The sequence below is a fragment of the Ictidomys tridecemlineatus genome, chromosome 12, assembly GCF_052094955.1.
Source record: "Ictidomys tridecemlineatus isolate mIctTri1 chromosome 12, mIctTri1.hap1, whole genome shotgun sequence".
NCBI classification, from domain to species: Eukaryota; Metazoa; Chordata; class Mammalia; order Rodentia; family Sciuridae; genus Ictidomys; species Ictidomys tridecemlineatus.
The window spans coordinates 77,007,739-77,027,912 of record NC_135488.1 but is presented as its reverse complement, the minus strand read 5'-3'; the positions used below and the strand labels follow the sequence as shown (position 1 = coordinate 77,027,912).

The window sequence follows — 20,174 nt, the reverse complement described above, 5'->3', positions numbered from 1 at the left end:
GCACAGTGTCAGCACTCAAGAGCATTGAAAGAATTTTGTTCTTGACTTTACATGAGAAGCAAAGAAGTGCCCTATGTAAGAAATGAAGAAACCCATAAGTTTGGAAAGAAAAATATACAAAAATATACAAATAATTTCTATTACACATACTTCACAGTAGCTCAGAGGCGATTAACATGATCACTTATCCAGTAGAAAGAAATGCACACATGGAGCACATAAAACACGTATTAGAATGCTTATGGGCCCACTATGTTTTAGCCCCACACTGGAAACAATTTACCTGTTCACTTATAGTAGAAACATGTATACTTATACAATAGGCTAACAAATAGCAATGAGAATAAGTAACTACAACTACACACAACATGGAAAAGTCCCACAAAAATAATAAAGAGCAAAAAAAAAAAAAAAGCCAGACACAAAGGAATAAATGCATTATTTTTTATATAAAATTCAAAATCAGGAAACATTCATCTATGGTAAGAAAATTCAGGAGAGTAGCTACTTTGGGGAGAAGGACGGTACAGATTGGAACCTTCCAGTGGTGTTCTATTTCTTTGTGGGTTGGTCACACTTTGTGAAAATCATTGAGCTCTACATTTACAATTTGCACATTTTTCAGAATGTGTGATATAATTGTATACATATATGTTTACACATAATAAAATTTACCAAAAAAATTATTAAAACCAAAGTTAATTAACAAGATTGGTATTAATTACCATAGAAATTTTGGGAAAATATTAGACTTACACGCAAACACAAGGATACAAAAGAAACACAATCAATAAAATATTCCTGATGGCTGACCCATCAAAGATGCTGAGATCTATTGACTGAATTACATGAATGCAAAAAAAAAAAAAAGATTGGCATTAAATATAAAAATATTAGACCCATACTAATATTTATTCCTGCAGCAACTGCTTACTAAATATTCATTTTTTGTTATTGCTTTTTAGTATTTTTATTGGCACATAATATTATATATAACAGTAGGATTCATTTTGACATACTCATACTTGAATATAATTTGGTCAATTCTATGTTTATGTATTTTTGGTGATACAGTGATAATTGTTGAGAATTGAATTACATCCTCCCAAGATTCATATGCTGAAGTCCTAACTTTCAATGTATCAGAATGTGACCTTATTGGAGATTGGGTCAAGTTAAAATGAGATCATCATGGTAGGCCCCATAAGATAAGGAATTTGGATACAGGAATACAGAAAGGGAAGAAAACGTGAAGAGACAGAGAAGATTGTTATCTGTAAGCCAAAGAGAGAGCCTTCTGAAGTAATCAACCTTGAGCTAAGACTTCTAGCTTCCAGAAGTACGAGACAATAAATTTCTGCTTGTTAAATGGCTCAATTTGAAGTACTTTGTTACAACAACATAGAAAACTAATGATACCTTCCCCATCCCTCAGACCCTAAAAGGTGCTGTTCTTGTTTGTATGTGGTGCTGAGGATCGAACCCAGGCCGCACGCATGCCAGGAGAGCGCGCTATGGCTTTTTGGAATTGGTAGGAGGAATTTTGAGATGTGCAGCAGCACAAGCTTGGATTACTTTGGATTACTGTAAGCAGAGATTAATGGCCAATTCTGATGGGAACTCAAAAGAACAGAATGCCAACAGGACTGTGAAGACAGGGCTCAAGAGGGTTCAGAAAAGGAGGATCCTATTAAAATCTGGAGTAAAGGCTACTAGTGTTATGTTCTGACTGAGAAATTGTCCTCACTTTGCCTGTATCCTGAGACTTTCTGTGAGGCGGATTTTAAAAGCGATGTACTTCTTAATCTGGTAGAAGAAATGTTGGGATAGCATAGCATTCAGGAAGTGGCATGGATATTGCTGGTGGCTTTTAGCCAAATTTATTCTGATATTCAGGAGTAGAAAACAAAGCAGAAATATTTGAAAAACTTGAACTTGAAAAGCAGGAATAAAATTGGGGATAAGGAAGTTGCAAGTGTTAAAAACATTATGCCACTAAATAAATCCTGAAGATTTTGCTCAGAGACAATAAGAAAGATTGCTTCAGGAATTGGCAAGACCATACCTAGCTCAAGCTCAAGGGAATAAAAGAGAAAATTCTCTTGAGAAGAGACCAGTGGGGCACCCTTCTTGCACAAGGGGGCCTAGGAAGTTGTTCAACATGCTCAGCTACTCAGGCACTCAGAGGTTGCTACAGCCAGGGTCCCTGGAGGCTTGGCTACTGCTCGAGATGGTGGCAGACCTTGGCATCACCACATGGTGCTGGTTTTACAGGAATGCTGTATGCTGAAGTTAGAGGGTCATGGAGGCTTCTACGAAGATTTCAAAGGAAGGCCTGGGAGTGCAGGCAAGGTTCAGCAGGGTCAGAGTCCCTGTGGGCACCCTGAGAAAGCAGTGTGGAGATATGACAAGGAAGCTGAAGCTGCAGTGGAAACCCCCAAGATTAACATGGGACATCATCCTAGGAAAACTGCAAGAATCTAGCAGAAATAAGCCAACAGGAAGGCCACTTAGGCTGCAACCAACAAAGCCACAGGGGTGGAACTACACAAGCCCTTTGGAGAGAATACCACAATGCCATATGTCCCAGTTGCTGGATATGGAGCTATAAGACTTGTTTGCTCAGCTGGATTTTTGGTCTTGCTTTGGTCCTATCTCTTCTTTCTATGCCCCTAATTTTGTGAATGGAAATATTTACTCTGTACCATTATATATTGTATACCTGTAAATTGCTTTTGTTTTTACAGGACCTCAAAATGCAAGATTGCCTTGAGGTTCAGAGAAGACTTTGGACTTGAACTTTGAGCAATCTTGGAAGAGTTGACACTATAGGGAGTTTTGGGAATGGACTAAATGTATTTTACATTGTCAGATGAGTGTGAGCTTTTGGGGGCCAGGACTGGAATGTTATGGTTTGAATGTGAGTATACCCCAAAAGCTCAGGTGTGAGACAATGCAAGAAGGTTCAGAGGAGAAATGACTGGGTTGTTGAGAGTCCTAACCCAGTCAGCGAATTAATTCCCTAATAGTGATTAGCTGAGTGGTAACTGAAGTGGTAGGGTGTGGCTAGACAAGGTGGGGCATTGGAGGCATGGCTCTGGCCTGTATATTTGTATCTGGCAAGTGGAGACCTCTCTCTGCTTTCTGATCACCATGTGAGCTGCTTCCCTCTGATACACTCTTCTGCCATGATGTTCTGCCTCACCCTGAGCCCAGAGGAATGGAGCCTGCTATCTATGGATTGAGACTTCTGAAACCATGAGCCCCTAAATGAACTTTTCCTCCTTTAAAAAAAAAAATCATCTTAAGCATGAGGAAAAGAGCACAGAGCTCAGTAGGGGTACAGCTGGTCTGTAAGGCAGGCTTCTGTGGTGAGCCCATGTTATACTTCTTTCAGTGTAGATTACAGGGAGGTTCTTATAGCTCACAACTACATAGCTCACAACTCAATTATTTCTCCTTCCCCTTTTCATTTGTATTCTCACTCTTCCTCCCAACTTTTATCTCCAGGCATTTTAATTTATATTCACTTGACAACTTTTACTTTCCTTAGGAAAGCTGCCAAAGGTAATGATAACTGAGAAGGAATCATAATGAGCAAAGGGAAAACATTTCAAAATCAAGGTAAAATTAAGAAAAAAAAAAAAAAAACCAGCTGCTACTTCAAGGTTTTTCCAGATTTATATAGCTACTTCATCCCCCTGGCCTTCATGGTCACATTTTGTTCCTAAGTTCTGTCAGTGAACCCACAGGAGCTTGCTATCAATTGTGCAATTCTCAAAGGAAAAAAGGACTTAAACCATTGTGACCTAAAGAATGGATGTGGCTGAAATACCCTCTTACTTTCCCTTCTTTTTTCTTGCCTTCGTCTGTTCTTTTAAAAAATCACAGCTAATGAAAGACCAGAAATAAAAATATTATTAATTATCATAAGCATCTTAATAATATGTTGCTTTTTAAACTATTCATATTACTTTAGTAAAATTATTAAAGTTTAGAAAACTGAAGTATAGCTATCTAGAAATTTTTAGCACTATATGGAAAAATTAAACTCAGCCCGTACACTTAATGGATTTATACTATATGCCAGGCAACCAAAATATGAGTTTAAACAATAAGTTAAACTAACGTCAACTACTCTAAAGAATTACAATTGTAGCATACAAAGGGATAGAAATGTGGGATTAATTAAGTATAAACTAAGCAGAGAATATGTGCTTCTGGGGCCTACTACATAAAAATGATGGCCATCTTCTACTAAATTTCTCCATCATGTTATATTATACATATAAATTATCACTAATCCTCATAACAAGCCTAGATCAGACAAATTTCACAAATGAGTAAAAGATAGTACCAGAATTTTAATAAGACTGACTCTAAGTTCATATTCTTTCCATTGTGACATAAAAAATACATATCCAATTTAAATTTAGGAGAAAAAAATTAAGTTTTTTATTCCTATTCTATGTAACAGCAGCTAATTTTTACCATACTCCATAGTCAAGGCTGACATTCAGCTGCTATGTTCTGATGTAGCAATAAGAACAGAAAGCTGTTCTGATTGGTTGGATGTCTGTTCCGCTTAATTGGTGCCCCTGTCATATTGATCATTAACGATTTTGATTATCACACCTATACAAGGCACAGAACTCTGAGTTCTCAAATACTTCAAATATTTATTATATAAAATAACACTTTATGACTTCAAATACATTTATGCCTATAGGTAGTTCTACTTAGAGCAAACCTTGGCTGATCTTCCCTCTAAGTAAGAACATGTTAAGATGCCCAACTTTAGTAGAAGCCTAATCTTTGCCATATTTATATATGCCAAATCATGGGGCACATCTTTAAATCAGCAGAATTTTAAATACAAAATTATTGTACTCTAGCTTTTTGTCAGCGAGTCAACCCTGAAGTATCATCTTGCTTTTTCTTGCATTACACAGAAAAAGGACCTCAGAGGTTTTTTCCTAAAAATATCAAGGATTCAAAAATTCAAAAATTTTTTAAGAAGCCAACTTGATAACAAAAAGAAGTAGGATTTACTTCTGAGAGCTTCATGCACTAGATTTATTTGTAAGTTAATTATGAGAAAACTAATTTGCCTGTAAAATGTTGTACAAGCTCCCTCAACTGGCTAAAATACAGAACTACCAAAAAACATGTTCCATTAAATTGACTGTATGTTCTTCTTCAGAAATTTCTGCAACTCCAGCCTGAGATCGAAGAATGGATATGATGTCATTAGATAATTTGTCAAAGCCACTCTGTAAACATATATTTGCCAATTTTTGCCACATTTCTAGGGAGCAATATGAATCATTTATCACAAGATGTTCTACTGCATCTGAGAAGAAAAATACAATATTACAGTATAGTACTTATCTGATAATCCACACTTAGTGATTCTTCTTCTTTTTCTTTTTTTAGTACAGGGGACTGAACCCAGGGGCCCTTAACCATTGAGTTCCATCCCTGGTCGTTTCTATTTTTTGAGACAGGCTCTCGCTAAGTTGCTTAGGACCTCACTAAATTGCCCAAGCTGACCTCAAGCTTATGATCCTCCTACCCCAGCCTCCCAAGCCACTGGGAATTACAGGCATGTGCCACCATGCTGGGTTTAGTGATTCTTTAAAAAAAAAAAAAAGGGAGACATAGTTTCACCTGAGTTACTTTTGAACCCTACCTGATTTCCATTAAGTTTAATGATATAACATTTAGTATGCTTAGACCTGCTCAGGTTAAGTTTTCAACTGTTAGTTCCTTCTCCCCCTTTATCATTACCCTTTCATTTCTCAATTCAGCCCTCTACCATTTTCCACATTCCACACTTCTCCACTCATCTCCTTTTGGATAAGGTAGCAGACACTGAAGGCTATAAAGTAAGGAGCTCAGAAAGTGAAGAGTGTGGGCTCTTCCTTATTCACAGAGCCTATAATGCTCTACCAGAATTTGTCAAATAACTAAGGATCTGTTGCCCGAGTTCTCATGATACTTCAAGCACTTCAGTAAATGCCTTAGTAGTGCTGTCCCAAGGGTTTCAGAAACTCTTAGGCAAATCTTCCATCATTTCCCTAAAAGGAAGCCTCGAAGCCACATCCTTAATGTGGTTTCCTATAGCAAATGTTTTTCTAAAGAAATAATTTTGTTTTTAAGTGAAATCTAATGACATTATTTACTTTTAAAAGTCAATTAGTGACTCTGTGATCTATCAATTTATGTAATTAATTTTTTTAAATAGTACATTATAATTATACATAATAGTGAGATTCTATAAAATGAATTTCTTACCAATTACCTGCATTACTTAGTGATACTTAATAAAAGAGGATTTCTCTTTGGAATAGTTACTGCTATTATTTTATTTATATCACAATTGTAATTTATTTTCCTATCAAATATTTTAGATAATATCTGTAATGAGAATTTCAAAATATTAAATTATCTTCACAAATATGTTTTCAGGCAATTACATGTGGTGGTAAACATCTGTAATTCCAGCAATTTGGGAAGATGAGGCAGGAGGATTGCAAGTTCAAGGACAGCCTCAGCAACTTAGTAAGGCCCTGAGCAACTTAGTGAGATCCTATCAAAATAAAAAATAAAAAGGGCTTGGGATGTGGTTCAGTGGTAAAGCACCTCTGAACTTTACTCAACCTCCAGTATCAGAAAATAAAAATAAAAAATGAAATCAAACTGTCTGCTCAAATTCATGTTAAATTAATGAAAGAGAAAAAAAGTGAATTTTTTAAAATTCTCTATCCCACTGCAGTTCAGTTCAGAATGATAATCATATTAAATATTCATATATTTGGTTTAGAAATTAAAATACATGTTTATATCTAAATAATATTTAATAAAATACACATAAACTATTGCTAAAAGTACACATATGGGCTGGGGATGTGGCTCAAGCGGTAGAGCACTAGCCTGGCATGCGTGCGGCTCGGGTTCGATCCTCAGCACCACATACCAACAAAGATGTTGTGTCCGCCGAAAGCTAAAAAATAAATATTAAAATTCCCTTTCTCTCTCCCTCTTAAAAAAAAGTACACATACATTAATACATGTAAAGTTTTATAATTTATAAAAGTGTTAGCTATACAATTGTTATTGCATTCCCCTCAGGCTTTAAAAAGATTTTCTCTTCATTCTAATTCTCTTAAGAAATATATAGTATTGTCAATAGACTATTATTGGCATGGAATTGTTATATTTATCAACTCCTAACTCTTTTTTTGCAGGGAATACTATCCCCAGTATTCCCCTAACACTTTTTATTTTTGTATATTGAGATAGGATTGCACTAAATTGCCCAAACTGGCCTCCAACTTGAAAGCCTCCTGCCTCAATCTCCCAAGTAGCTGGGATTAAAGGCATGGGCCAATGTTACCAGCTTCAAATTAATTCTTTTTCTTTTTTATTTTTTATACCTTTATTTTATTTATTTATTTTTATGTGGTGCTAAGGATCAAACCCAGAGCCTGGCATGTACTAGGTGAGCGCTCTACCTTTAAGCCACAACCTCTCAAATTAATTCTTGCTAAGAAGGAACCCTAAGGAAAATTTGTGTTAACTTGTACATAACTATCTTGAACCTTTCCCTAAATAACACACTAATATTTCTTTCACAACAACATTTTACTCTACTTACCTATCCCACCTTTGTTTATTTCTTGGAGTAGCTTAATGCCAACTTTTTCCATATTCACAGAGAACAGATGAAGTATGGCAAGTCCAAAAGATAAAAATGGTGGTCTCCCATTCTTTTCTTCAGTGAGACATTGAATGAGTTCAGTTTGAGGACATAATGTTATTAGCTTCATCAGGTCATCTGAAAGTAAAAATGAAAAACTATCTCAGCATCCTGATATAACCTAGGTGTTTCAAAATTCTGAAATAAACATTATTTCCTTAATTTTTTCAATTTTAATACTTTAGAATATTATATATGACAGATAAGTTCAGTAATTTTAAAATAGCCCTATGTAGCTTGGTCCAGCATATCCATTAAAGTTATCTTTAAGAGTATATATTTCCGTTTATACCCAAAGGACTTAAAATCAACATACTACAGTAATGCAGCCACATTAATGTTTATAGCAGCTCAATTCACAAAAACTACGGAACCTACCAACCTAGGTATCTTTCAATAGATGAATAGATAAAGAAAATGTGGTATATATATTCAATGGAATATTGCTTATCTTTAAAGAAGAATAAAATTATGGCATTTGCCAATAAATGAATGGAGTTGGAGAATATCATGCTAAGCGAAATAAACCAATCCCAAAAAACCAAAGGCCGAATGTTTTCTCTAATATGTGGATGCTAACTCACACTAAGGCGGTGGGAAGTGGGGTGAGGGGGCACTAGAGAAGAATGGTGTTACCTTAGTTTAGGTAGAGGGAGGTGAAGGGGGGAGAGGGGATAAAGGGATAGGAAAGATGGTGGAATGAAACAAACATTATTACTTTATGTATATGTGTGACTGCATGACCAATATGATTCTGCAACATGTACACTCAGAAAAAAGAAAAATTATATCCTATCTGTGTATATCAAAGTGCATAAATGCATTCTACTGTCATGTATAACTAATTAAAATAAGATTTTTTAAAAGACTATATATTTCCAATATCATCCAATTTACTAATGTTTTGGGAAAATGCATAATGAATTTTAATGTCTACCATGAAATTCAATTAGCTCCATCTTAACTATTTTCATGAAAAATTACAAAAGAAATATCCTACTTATCAATATGTATAAAATAGATTCTATAATGTAAATTTAAAATAATGCCGGCTGTGATCAGTGATCTTAGAAGTCAAGTCCAGAATTTGAATGTACACAAATAAGTAGCCTCTTTTATTTACCAGGAGTAAAGTCCTTGAATTGTTGTAAGTATTCTATGGCCCCATGGATCTGACCCTGTTTACACAGGCAAAGAAGAACTTTCTTATGCAGGCCACATTCGCTGTAGATAATCTGAGCTAAAGCCAGGCACTTGGCTTTGTTAAAAGTGTCTTGTTCCCCATAATCATAAATCACATCCCCAGCCTTCTCTGAAAATGTCAGCCTAGAGCAAGCAGATCAATAAGGCATACATTAGAGAAATCTTGATGAGTAGCTGAGACGGAAATATTTGAAAATTCAGCATGACTTCTCTATACCTTGCAATGATTCCAAATCAGTAGACAATTGGTATAAAAGAAATTAAACATATCTGAGATTTAACAACAACAAATGAACAAGTATTATTTTGGGGGAAGACATTTTGGTGAAACTGATATCAAGTTTTTAAAACATCTACAAACCCCAGCAACTCAGGAGGCTGAGGCAGGAGGATCACAAGTTCAAGGCCAGCCTCAGAAATTTAGCAAGACCCTGTCTCAAAAGAAAAAAAAAATCAGATTAAAAAAAATCTATAAACAAAGTTAAAACTCTCCTGATAATATGGACAGGACTTAAAATTACAAGATAAACAAAAATTCTCTTAGAATTGGGGGTCACAATATTCTCAGCAACTACATAGAGTCCAGAACTGCAGAATATAAAGAACTTATTAATTGTTGGTTAAAGATAGAACAATTTTACCTCAAAATTAGTGATAGATCTTTCAAGAAACATTTGTACTAAAAAGAAAACAGAGAAAGTATGACAGCATTGTTACTTTTAAAATTTGTTATAGATTTATAAGAAGCAACAGGGGAGAAAAGACATAACTGTGCCTATTAGGAGAGATTAAAACTGAAGAAGCACTTCTTTTGAGACAGCTTGATCGAATAGATTTCATTTGCCTTTTTTTTTTTTTTTTTTTTGGTACTAGGAATTGAACCAGGGATGCCTAGCCACTGAGCTATATCCCTAGTCCTTTTCAGGTTTTATTTTGAGACAGGGTCTCACGTTGGGTCTCCATAAATTGCTAAGGCTGGCTTTGAACTGGCAATACTCCTGCCTCAGCTTCCAGAACAGCTGGGATTACAGGCCTGTACCATCATCCCAGCTGTCATTATATCTTAATTTTCCATCTTCATACACAGTTGAAGTGAATCATCTGTATTATCACAGTAACTCTTCCTAGAAATCATTAGCATGAGCAATAAGAACATTTGGGTATAATTAAAGATATCACTTTTAATTTCTGTTTGATAAAGGCTTGATAACCAAGGTCATCCTACCAGGCAAGTCATCAAAACCAACAGAAGTGTAAGAATTTTAAAAAATTTATTTAGATGACAGAAGAGAGATAATTAGTATTATTTAGTATGGATGAATCTGAAAATAATTATAAGTGAAAGAAGCCAATCCAAGAAGAAAAAAAGAATATATAACTGTATAATTCCATTAACATAAAATTCTAGAAAATTCTATAAACTATTCTACAGTGATAGAAAGCCAATCTGTTGTTACCTGGGTATAGAGAGGGAGGTGGTCAGAGTAAGGAAATGGAGGAAGGAAGGAGCAATACAGGAAGTATAAGGAAACAATTGAGAGTTATGTATGTTAAATTACCTTGATTATGGTAAAGATTTCATGAATATATACTTATGTCAAAATTTGTCAAATCCTGTACTTTGAATATGTTGAGTTTTTGTTTGTCATTTATATCCCATTAATGCTTTTTCTAATCAAACTCATCAAATTATATCCTCTAAGTATGTGTAGCTTATTGCATGTAAATTTTATAAAGTTATAAAAAAACAAATTATGTAGTATCCTACATAGTAACAGGAGCTACAGTATGTTCCACTAACTCCCCTCAAGAATTATGTTTCCCCAGGAATTATGACCACAGAATCCTGCAGAAGTTGGATAATTTTTTTGTTCAGGAACTTATCAAGATCCAACATGAGACCCTGTCTCAAAATAAAACCTAAAAAGGACTAGGGATATAGCTCAGTGGCTAGGCATCCCTGGGTTCAATCCTTAGTATCAAATGCTTTTTTTTTTTTTTTTTGGTGGGGTGGGTATGAGGATTGAACTCAGGGGCACTTGACCACTGAGCCACATTTCCAGCCCTATTTTGTATTTTATTTAGAAACAGGGTCTCACTGAGTTGCTTAGTGCCTCAGACTGGCTTTGAACTCGTGATCCTCCTGCCTCAGCCTCCCAAACTGCTGGGATTACAGGTGTGCATCACTGTGCCCTGTGAGTATACATTTTTTTTTTTATGTGTGTGGTGCTGGGGATTGAACCCAGGGCCTTGGGCATGAGCGGCAAGCACTCTACCAACTTAACTGTATCCCCAACCCCAAGTATACTTTAATGTGAGAAGCAAATAGAATGACTTTGTGCAATTGGTTGACTGGAATTGATGCCACCAAATGTCCCATCCAAATTTTCCCTACAGGGCCAGAATATTCTTCCTGATAGAGAAATATAAAAGACTGGTCCATTACATCAAGGAAGAGCAGCTCTATAGTGTGCTTTATGCTCCTGAGCAATAAATTAGGCCAAGTAGACTTTATCTGAGGCCATATCCTTGCTTGACTCTTTCCCCTTCCCTATTCTATTTCACTCATTTCCTAATGTATTTCCTGAGAAGCCCTACCTCTAATAATCATATTCACCCAAATTCTTGTCTTCAGGCTTTGGTTCTAGGGAACCTAACCTCAAAGAGCTAGCACAAACCTGCCAAGCTATGCTGAAATTCAGCTTCAAGAAGTCATCTCTCGCTTGTCACCTTGCCTGCTTTATGTGTTTTTTATCATCTTGGTCCATATTCTTCCTGCTTATACACTGTCTCTTGGCTGTATTCTTTACATGTCCCCACAGCCTATCCAGAACCAGATTTGAATCTACCTTTTCTCTCCCAATCAGCATGATACTGACCAATCCTTCTCTATTCTTTTTAATTTTTTTCTTTATTTTTTATTTTTTTAAATTTATTTTTGCATTACAATTCCTAATACACTATCATACCATAATTTATCATATCTCTGATTATATATGTTGACATCAAATTCACATCTTCATACATGTATTTTGTATAATGATGAGGGTCTCCTTTCACCACTTCTTTATTCTTATTGCTCAACTTCCATCTATCATTAGGTTCTTTTTTTTTTTTAAAGAGAGAGAGAGAGAGAGAGAATTTTTTAAACTATTTATTTATTTATTTTTAGTTCTCAACAACATCTTTTGTTGGTATGTGGTGCTGAGGATCGAACCTGGGCCGCACGCATGCCAGGCGAGCGCGCTATCACTTGAGCCACATCCCCAGCCCCTCATTAGGTTCTTATAAATCACCTTGGAGAGTGCTGTCACTCAACTCTTTGTGCTTATTGTGACTAGGTCTCATTCCTCTGTGAATGCTTAGTAAATACTTTCTGATTAACTGCAATAGGGACCTGATGTAAATGTTCAAATAATGTATTAATGTGAAAACTATTATAATTTTTAGACCAAACAATAATATTAACAAAATGTCACAATTAAGATTGAATTCTGCTTACTTTTCCTGGGTGACCCAGTTGATAACTAAATCCAGCCGTTTTTCAGATAATCCACATTTGATTCCTTCTAGGGTTAGATCTGCATCAACAGGAGTTTTAAAAGCATGGCTTGTGCTAAATATAGCCTCAAAAAATAAGAGTAATGGAAGAGTTCTTCCTTTAATTTTTCCAATAGCTACAGAAAAGAAAAAATGTTAGAATCAAATATTTTAAGAGAGTTTGCTTTTTCTTATTTCATATTATTATTTTCATCTCTGCATTTTCTAAAAAGCTTAGTATTACATATAGATTAAACTTTATATATTGGATGAGGACTAAATATCATTATTTACACCCTGTGAAGATGGAGGCAGAGATTAGAGTGATCCGTCTACAAGCCGAGATACGCAGAAAAGTTGCTAACAATGACTAGAAGATAGGCAAGCCCACTTAGAGTCTCCAGAAGAAACCAACCCTGCTGACACCTTGATTTCAGACTTTTGGCCTCCAGAACTGTGAGAAAATAAATTTATTTTATTTCAAGTGACAGAGTCTCCCATTAATGGTGTGACCAAAAAAAAACCTGATTTGAATAAAGAACACAAAAGATGTAGTTACAAATACATTGAGGATAAAATTCCTCATGCAGGGGCTGGAGTTGCGGCTCAGTGGTGGAGTGTTTGCCTTGCATATGCGAGGCACTAGGTTCAATCCTCAGCACCACATAAAAATACATAAATAATAAGGATATTATGTCCAACTACAACTAAGAAAAAAAATTTTTTTAAGTCCTCAAGCAAACTACATTGCTCTATAACCAAATGAGAAAAATATAAAACTGGGTATTCAGAACTACATATTTAGCCAGACTATAGACCTTAACTTTGAAAATAATTCAATGAGAATAATAAACTAGAATCTTTAAAAAATAATGTGAAGCTGGGATTAGCAGCTCGGAGGCTGAGGCGGGAGAAACTCAAGTTCAAAGCCAGCCTTAGCAATTTAGCAGGGCCCTAAGCAACACAGTGAGACTCGTCTCTAATAAAATATGAAAAAAGGGCTGGGGATGTGGCTCAGTGGTTAAATGCCCTGAGTTCAATCCTAGGTATCAAATAATAATAATGTATATTAATTGTACAAAATAATGGGTTTCTTTGTGGTATTTTCATACATGCATATAATGTATTTTGATCTCACTGTTACCTCTCTTACCACTTCCTCCTGATCCTTGGTCCCTCTCCCCTTCCCTAACAGTACCCTTTCTACTTTCATGCTGCCTAACGTGCCCCGACTCTAGATTCCACACTAGAGAAAACATGTGATACTTGTCTTTCTGGGTCTGGCTTATTTTATTTAACACGATGAGCTCCAATTCCATCCATTTTCTTACAAATCACATGATTTCATTCTTCTTCAGGGATGAATAATACTCCATTGTGTTTATGTGTATATACATGAACTGATAAAAATGTTTATGTGTATATACATGAACTGATAAAAAAAAATATATATATATATATATATAAACACACTCTGACACGCACATATGAACAGTTCATTTGTTGATGGGAATCTAGATTGATTCCACAACTTGCCCACTGTATATAGTGCTGCAATAAAGATGTACATGCAGTTCTCTCTATTGTATATGGTAGTTCCATTTTTGTTTGAGGAAATTCCATACTAAAATTCCATAGTGGCTGTATTAGTTTACACTCCCACCAACAGTGTATTCCTTTTCCCCTGCATCCCTGAGAGCTATTTTCATTTGGTTTTGAATTCTTAATTTTGTTTTTGGTTTTGTTTTCTAGACTGAGTATAACAAGATGGAATTTCAATACATATAGTTTTTATGTGCATTTCCCTAAGAGCTAAGATGTTGAGCATTTCTTCATATAATTATTGGCCATTTGTACTTCTTTTGAGAAATGGCTGTTCAGCTCATTTTCTCATTTATTAAGTGAATTGCTTGTTCTTTTGGTGTTAATTTTTGAGTCCTTCATATATTCTGGATATTAATTCTTTGACAGCTGAATAGCTGACATAGCTTTTCTTTCATTCTGCAGGCCTGTCTCTTTCTTTACTCTGCTGACCCAATCTCCTTTGCTGCACAGAAACTTTTTATTTTTTTAAATTTTTTTATGTGGTGCTGAGGATCGAACCCAGGGCCTCACTCATGCTAGGCCACAACCCCAGCTCCCCCCCCCCCAACCAGAAGCTTTTTAATTTGATATAATCCCATTTGTCCATTCTTGCTATTACTTCCTGAGCTACTGGAGTCTTGTTGAGGACAGTGTTGTCTATACCAGTAACTTGAAATATTTCCCCTATTTTCCTCTAATAATTTCAAAATTTCAGGTATTATATTAAGGTCTTTGATCCATTTTGAATTAGTTTTTGTGAGAGATGGGGATCTAGTGTCAATCTTTTACATGCAGATACCCAGTTTTCCCAGCACCATTTATTGAAGAAGCTGTCTTTTCTCCAGCATGTTTTTGGCTCCTTTCTCAATAGTCAGATGACTGCAGATAGGTGGATTTATTCCTGGATCCTCTATTCTATTCCATGACTCTATGTACCTATTTTTATGACAATATCATACAATACATGGCATATTTTGAAATCAGGTATTATGATTCCTCCATCATTATTCTTTTTACTCAGGATTGCTTTTGACTATTCAGGTGTTTGTGCTTCCATATGAACTTGATTATTTTTTCTAGTTATGTGAATAATGCCATTAGTATTTTTTAAAATATTTTTTTACATGTTGATGGACCTTTATTTTATTCATTTATTATATACAGTGCTAAGAATTGAACCCAAGAACTCACACATGCTAGGCAAGTGTTCTACCACTGAGCCACAATTCCAGGCCAGTCATTAGTATTTTGATGGGGATTTTATTGAATCTATAGATAGCTTTCAGCAATATGGCCATTTGAACAGTATTAATTCTCCCAACCCATGAATATGGGACATCTTTCCAACTTCCATTATTTTCTTCAATATTTTTTCAGTGTTTTATAATTTTCATTGTAGAGGTCTTTCAACTCCTTAGTTAGGTTTATTCTTATGTTTTTGGTCTTGTTTTTGAGATAATTGTGAATAGGACCATTTTCCTTATTTCATTATTGGTGGATATAGGAAAAGCTACCAATTTTTGTATGGTGATTTTGTATCCTGCTACTTTGCCCAATTTATCAGTTCTAAAATCTCCAGGATTTTCTAGGTATCGAATCATATCATCTACAAACAAAGCTAATTTAACTTTTTCTTTTTCTATTTGTATCCATTTTCTTTCTTTCTCTTGCCTGATTGCTCTGCTAAAGTCTTCAGTGCTAAATAAGAGTGTTAAGAGTGTACATCCTTGTCTCATTCTTGATTTTAAAAAAGATTCTTTGTTTTTCCCCATTTAGTATGATGTTGGTTATGGATTTTTCACATATAGCCTCTATATCCTGAGATATGATCCTGTATATATAATTCATTAAAGGTTTTTATCCTGAAGGGATGCTAATTTTTATCAAAGGCTTTTCTGCATCTATTGAAATGATTAGGTAATTTTTATATTTGATTCTATTTATGTAGTGAATTACATTTATTAATTTGCAAATGTTGAATCAGTCTTGCATCCCAGAATGAGACCAACTTGACCTCAGTGTATGATATTTTTAATGTGATATTGAATTCAATTTGCAAGTATTTTATTGAGGATTCTGCATCTATGTTCATTAAGAATATTGGTCTACAGTTATCTTTTTCGTTCTTTTTTTTTTATATATCTTTTTCAGGCTTTGGTAGTATAGTAATTTTGGCTTTGTAAAAAGAGTTTGGGGGAGTTCCTATGTATGTCTTTGTTTGTTTATAGAGTAATTTGAGAAACATTGGTATTCACTCTTCAAAAGTCTGGTACAACTCAGCAGCAAACCCATCTGGTCCAGGACTTTACTTTGCTTAAGATTTATTATTGCTTAGGTCTGATGCTTGTTATTGGTCTATTTACATTTCTTATATCATCTTGATTCAATTTTTGGCAGGTCATATATATCCAGAAAATTTGTTGACAGGTAGTACTTAAAAAATATGTCCTAATGATCCTCTGGATTTCACTGGTATTTGTGAAATACCTTTCCATCTCTAGTTTTATTTATTTGGTTCTTCAATTTTGGTTAGTAATTTGTCAATTTTATGTTTTCTGAGAATCAACTCTTTGTTCATTGTATTGTTTTTTTTTTTTTTTAGCCTCTATTTATTTCTCTCTGACATTTATTATTTCTTTTCTTCTACTGACTTTGGGGGTTGGTCTGTTCCTGTTTTTCTTTTCTTTTTCTTTTCTTTTTTTTTTTTTTTTTGAGGGGGGCCCAACGGGGATTGAACTCAGAGGCACTTAACCAATAAACTACTTTTTCTATGTTTAAATATATAAATACTTATTCTTGTGTTACAGTTGCTACAGTATTCAGTATAGTAATATGCTATATAGGTTTGTGGCTTAGGAATAATAGGCTATACCATATCTCCTAGGCTATTCCACCTAGAGTTTTTAAAGTGTGTTCTGTGCTGTTTGCACACTGATAAAATTGCCTGACAACCTGTCAGAACATAGTACACATGACTTTAAAAATGAAATATATTATTGTACAAGAGACAGTATAAATAACATATACATATTATGTACTTTAAATACACACAACTTGTTGTATGTATGTCAATTTACGACAAGAAAGTTGTTTTTTAAAAGGATATGCCTGCCTATTGGGCACAGTGGTGCATGCCTGTAATCCAGCTACTTAGAAGGCAAGCGGGAGAATCATAAGTTCAAGGCCAGCCTTGGCAACTTAGTGAGACCTTTCTCAAAGTAAAAAATACAATGGACTGAGAGGGTAGCTCAGTAGTAGAGCACCCTTGGGTTCAATCCTCAATATAAAAAAAATAAGTAAATTTGACGAAATATTAACATTCATTACATTTTGATAGTGAGTATATGAGTGTTAATACATGTCTCCATATTTTCTATATACTTGTAATATATCAAAATTTAAGTTAGAAAAACTATTCAAAGTCCTTAATTTTAACAGTAAATGACAGAGATAGGGCTGGAGTCTAGATCTGATGTTTAGTCTCTCAGTTTAATATTCTTTATATTCTATCAAGAAAAAAAGTATAATTTACATACATGGATAAGGTTTGGAGAGAGATGCTTACCCTTAAATTTATCCATTGAACCCATGTTTCGAAGAATCCTTCTAGGACTGCTTGCTGCAAAATAAGCTGCCTTTTCATATTCACCAAGTGACATTAGTTCATTGAATCTAGAGCCATTGCATTTTATAATGGTACACAAAAAAGTAAAAACGCTGATTAGAAATATCTAATATGAAGTAAGTATAGTGGCATAATATAGAAGAACAAAAAACAATTCTAACGAACTATGACTAGATTTGTTTACTTAGAGGCTGTTCATTCAATTTTTTCTCTAATATTCTTGGGGGTGTTTTGTTTTATCTCATTATAAAACAAAGCTGACTTTGAACTTGATCCTGTACATATTCCAATAGTACTTAGTCGAATGCCCCTGAGTTTAATCACTAGGAGGGAGGGAGGGAGGGAGGGAAGGAAGGAAGGAAGGAAGGAAGGAAGGAAAGAAGGAAGGAAGGAAAAAGAAAAGAAATGAAAAGAAAAGAAATTCTCAAAAGAACATTTAAGACTAGTAAATTGATGGCTAGGGAATGCAAGAAAAATGTAAATAAAATTTATATCAACACTACAATCCTCTTATCTTCTCTGAAATGTCTGCTATAAGCTGTGGGGTTTTTTCCACAAAAAAATCCATAAAAAATGAAATTCTACTTTATGTTCTAAATTTTCAACTAAAATAGAATTTTAAAGATATAAAAACCAAAGACTACAGCTTATCAAAATACTAAATAAATGATAAACATGGTCACTTAAATGTAGAAAATCAAAGTTTTAAAAATATTTGCCTTTCAATGTAGTACAGTATAATTTCAGCATTTTTTGCCTTGCTTGGATCATCTTCAAGCAGTTCTTCAACAAAGCCTTGGTCAACTATAAATGCTAAAAGGACCAACATAAGATATTTAAGGTTATTTACCAATAAAAAATAATAAACATACTTTTATTTATTTATTTATTTATTTATTTTTTGATGGTGCTGGGGATTGAACCCAGGGCCTTGTGTGTGCAAGGTAAGCACTCTACCAACTGAGTTACACCCCAGCCCATAAACATACATTTAATACTGCTTTGGTTTCAAACAGTACCAACCTCTTCCTACACTGAGTGGCATCCCTGTCCCTTTGCTCCTTATTTTCAGTTCATTTTAAGGATTCCCTCTTTGGCTCACAAAGTCTATTCTTAACCAATATCTGACCGCTGCTGAAGGAAGAAACCCATAGGATGTCAGAGAACTAGTAGAGGTAAGTATATTTAAAAAAAAATTTTTTTTAGTTATAAATGAACACAATGCCTTTATTTTACTTTATGTGGTGCTGAGGATCCAACCCAGTGCCTCACGCATGCTAGGCGAGCATTCTACCTCTGAGCCACAACTGCAGGCTGAGGTAAGTGTATTTTTGTTTTCTTTAAACTCAGTTCATTCTTAGTTTTCTAGGGGAAAAATATCTCCTACTACTTGTGCTAATTTAAAAATATAGATAAGCTACCATGAAAATCTTTGGTTTTCTGAACTTCTTCCACGAAGTCTTCAAATGTTTTGCTCTTATCAGATTTTACCCATGAAGAAAGTGCATATAAAATAATCTGCAGTCTTTGATGACTATAAAGATAAAAACATCAACAAAATACTAAGCTTAAAATTGAATTAAGGTAGAATATTAAAATAAACAAATAAAACCTTTGAACTTTAAAAACATACAATCAACTTTCATACCGAAATTGTAATCTTTCATTCAGATTTTCAGCTATATCTCGCCGTTTTAATAACACAATCATTTCCTCATCAAAATCAGCCATCCTTTGAATTGGTACATATTTTACCAACATAGCTTGCTTCATTTCTCTGTATTTATCTTCAAGGTGTTTCCTGAATTTCCTGAGAGCATTTAGATTAACAGAATCTTGGAGAGTCATGCCTATGAGAAGAGGAAATAAATCAAACAGGCCAAGCAATTTGTGGAACTCTTGTGCTCAGATAGTGTCTCAGCAAAATAGAGCAGAGATTCCAATGCTAAGAAATAATTCAGAAGTAGTAGCATGTACTTATAGCTCCTGACATAAGCAAAATTAGCAAAAAATTGCAAAAGGCTAGCAGTTTTAAACATCACCAATGAAGACCCAGTTAAGATTGCTTGTTCTAGTCGGACACAGTGGTACATGCCTGTAATCCCAGTGGCTCAGGAAGCTGAGACAGAAGGATCACAAGTTCAAAGTCAGCCTCTGCAATGGCAAGGCACTAAGCAACTCAATGAGACCCTGTCTCTAAAATAAAATACAAAATAGGGCTGAGGATGTAGCCAAGTGTTTGAGTGCCCCTGGGTTCAATCCCCAGTACCAAAAAAGAAAAAGAAAAAATTGCTTGTTTGAGAACACACAAACCTTAACATATATATTATATATATTTGTATTTGTAGATGGACACAATACCTTTATTTTTTTTCTTTTAAATGTGGTGCTGGGGATCAAACCTAGTGCCTCACACATGCAAGGCAAGCGCTCTACCACTGAGCCACAACTCTAGCCCTT

The 20,174-nt window shown here is 34.8% G+C and overlaps 1 protein-coding gene across 6 annotated transcripts in view; it reads right to left on the bottom strand.

The window, feature by feature from the left end:
• Nucleotides 1-430: 430 nt before the first annotated feature.
• Clhc1 (clathrin heavy chain linker domain containing 1) overlaps nt 431-20,174 on the bottom strand; it is a 38,577-nt gene continuing 18,833 nt past the window's right edge. For 5 of the 6 annotated variants that reach the window (XM_040270707.2, XM_078029163.1, XM_040270708.2 and 2 more), the window contains 8 exons: nt 19,363-19,564; nt 19,136-19,248; nt 18,434-18,527; nt 17,655-17,761; nt 12,468-12,642; nt 8,886-9,088; nt 7,661-7,840; nt 431-5,353 (listed from right to left, as the gene is read on the bottom strand). In XM_040270707.2, the coding sequence (XP_040126641.2) occupies nt 5,157-5,353; nt 7,661-7,840; nt 8,886-9,088; nt 12,468-12,642; nt 17,655-17,761; nt 18,434-18,527; nt 19,136-19,248; nt 19,363-19,564 (1,271 nt within the window). In that variant the 3' untranslated portion in view covers nt 431-5,156. The remainder of the gene's footprint in view (nt 5,354-7,660; nt 7,841-8,885; nt 9,089-12,467; nt 12,643-17,654; nt 17,762-18,433; nt 18,528-19,135; nt 19,249-19,362; nt 19,565-20,174) is intronic. The other variant, XM_078029162.1, reaches the window with a different exon arrangement.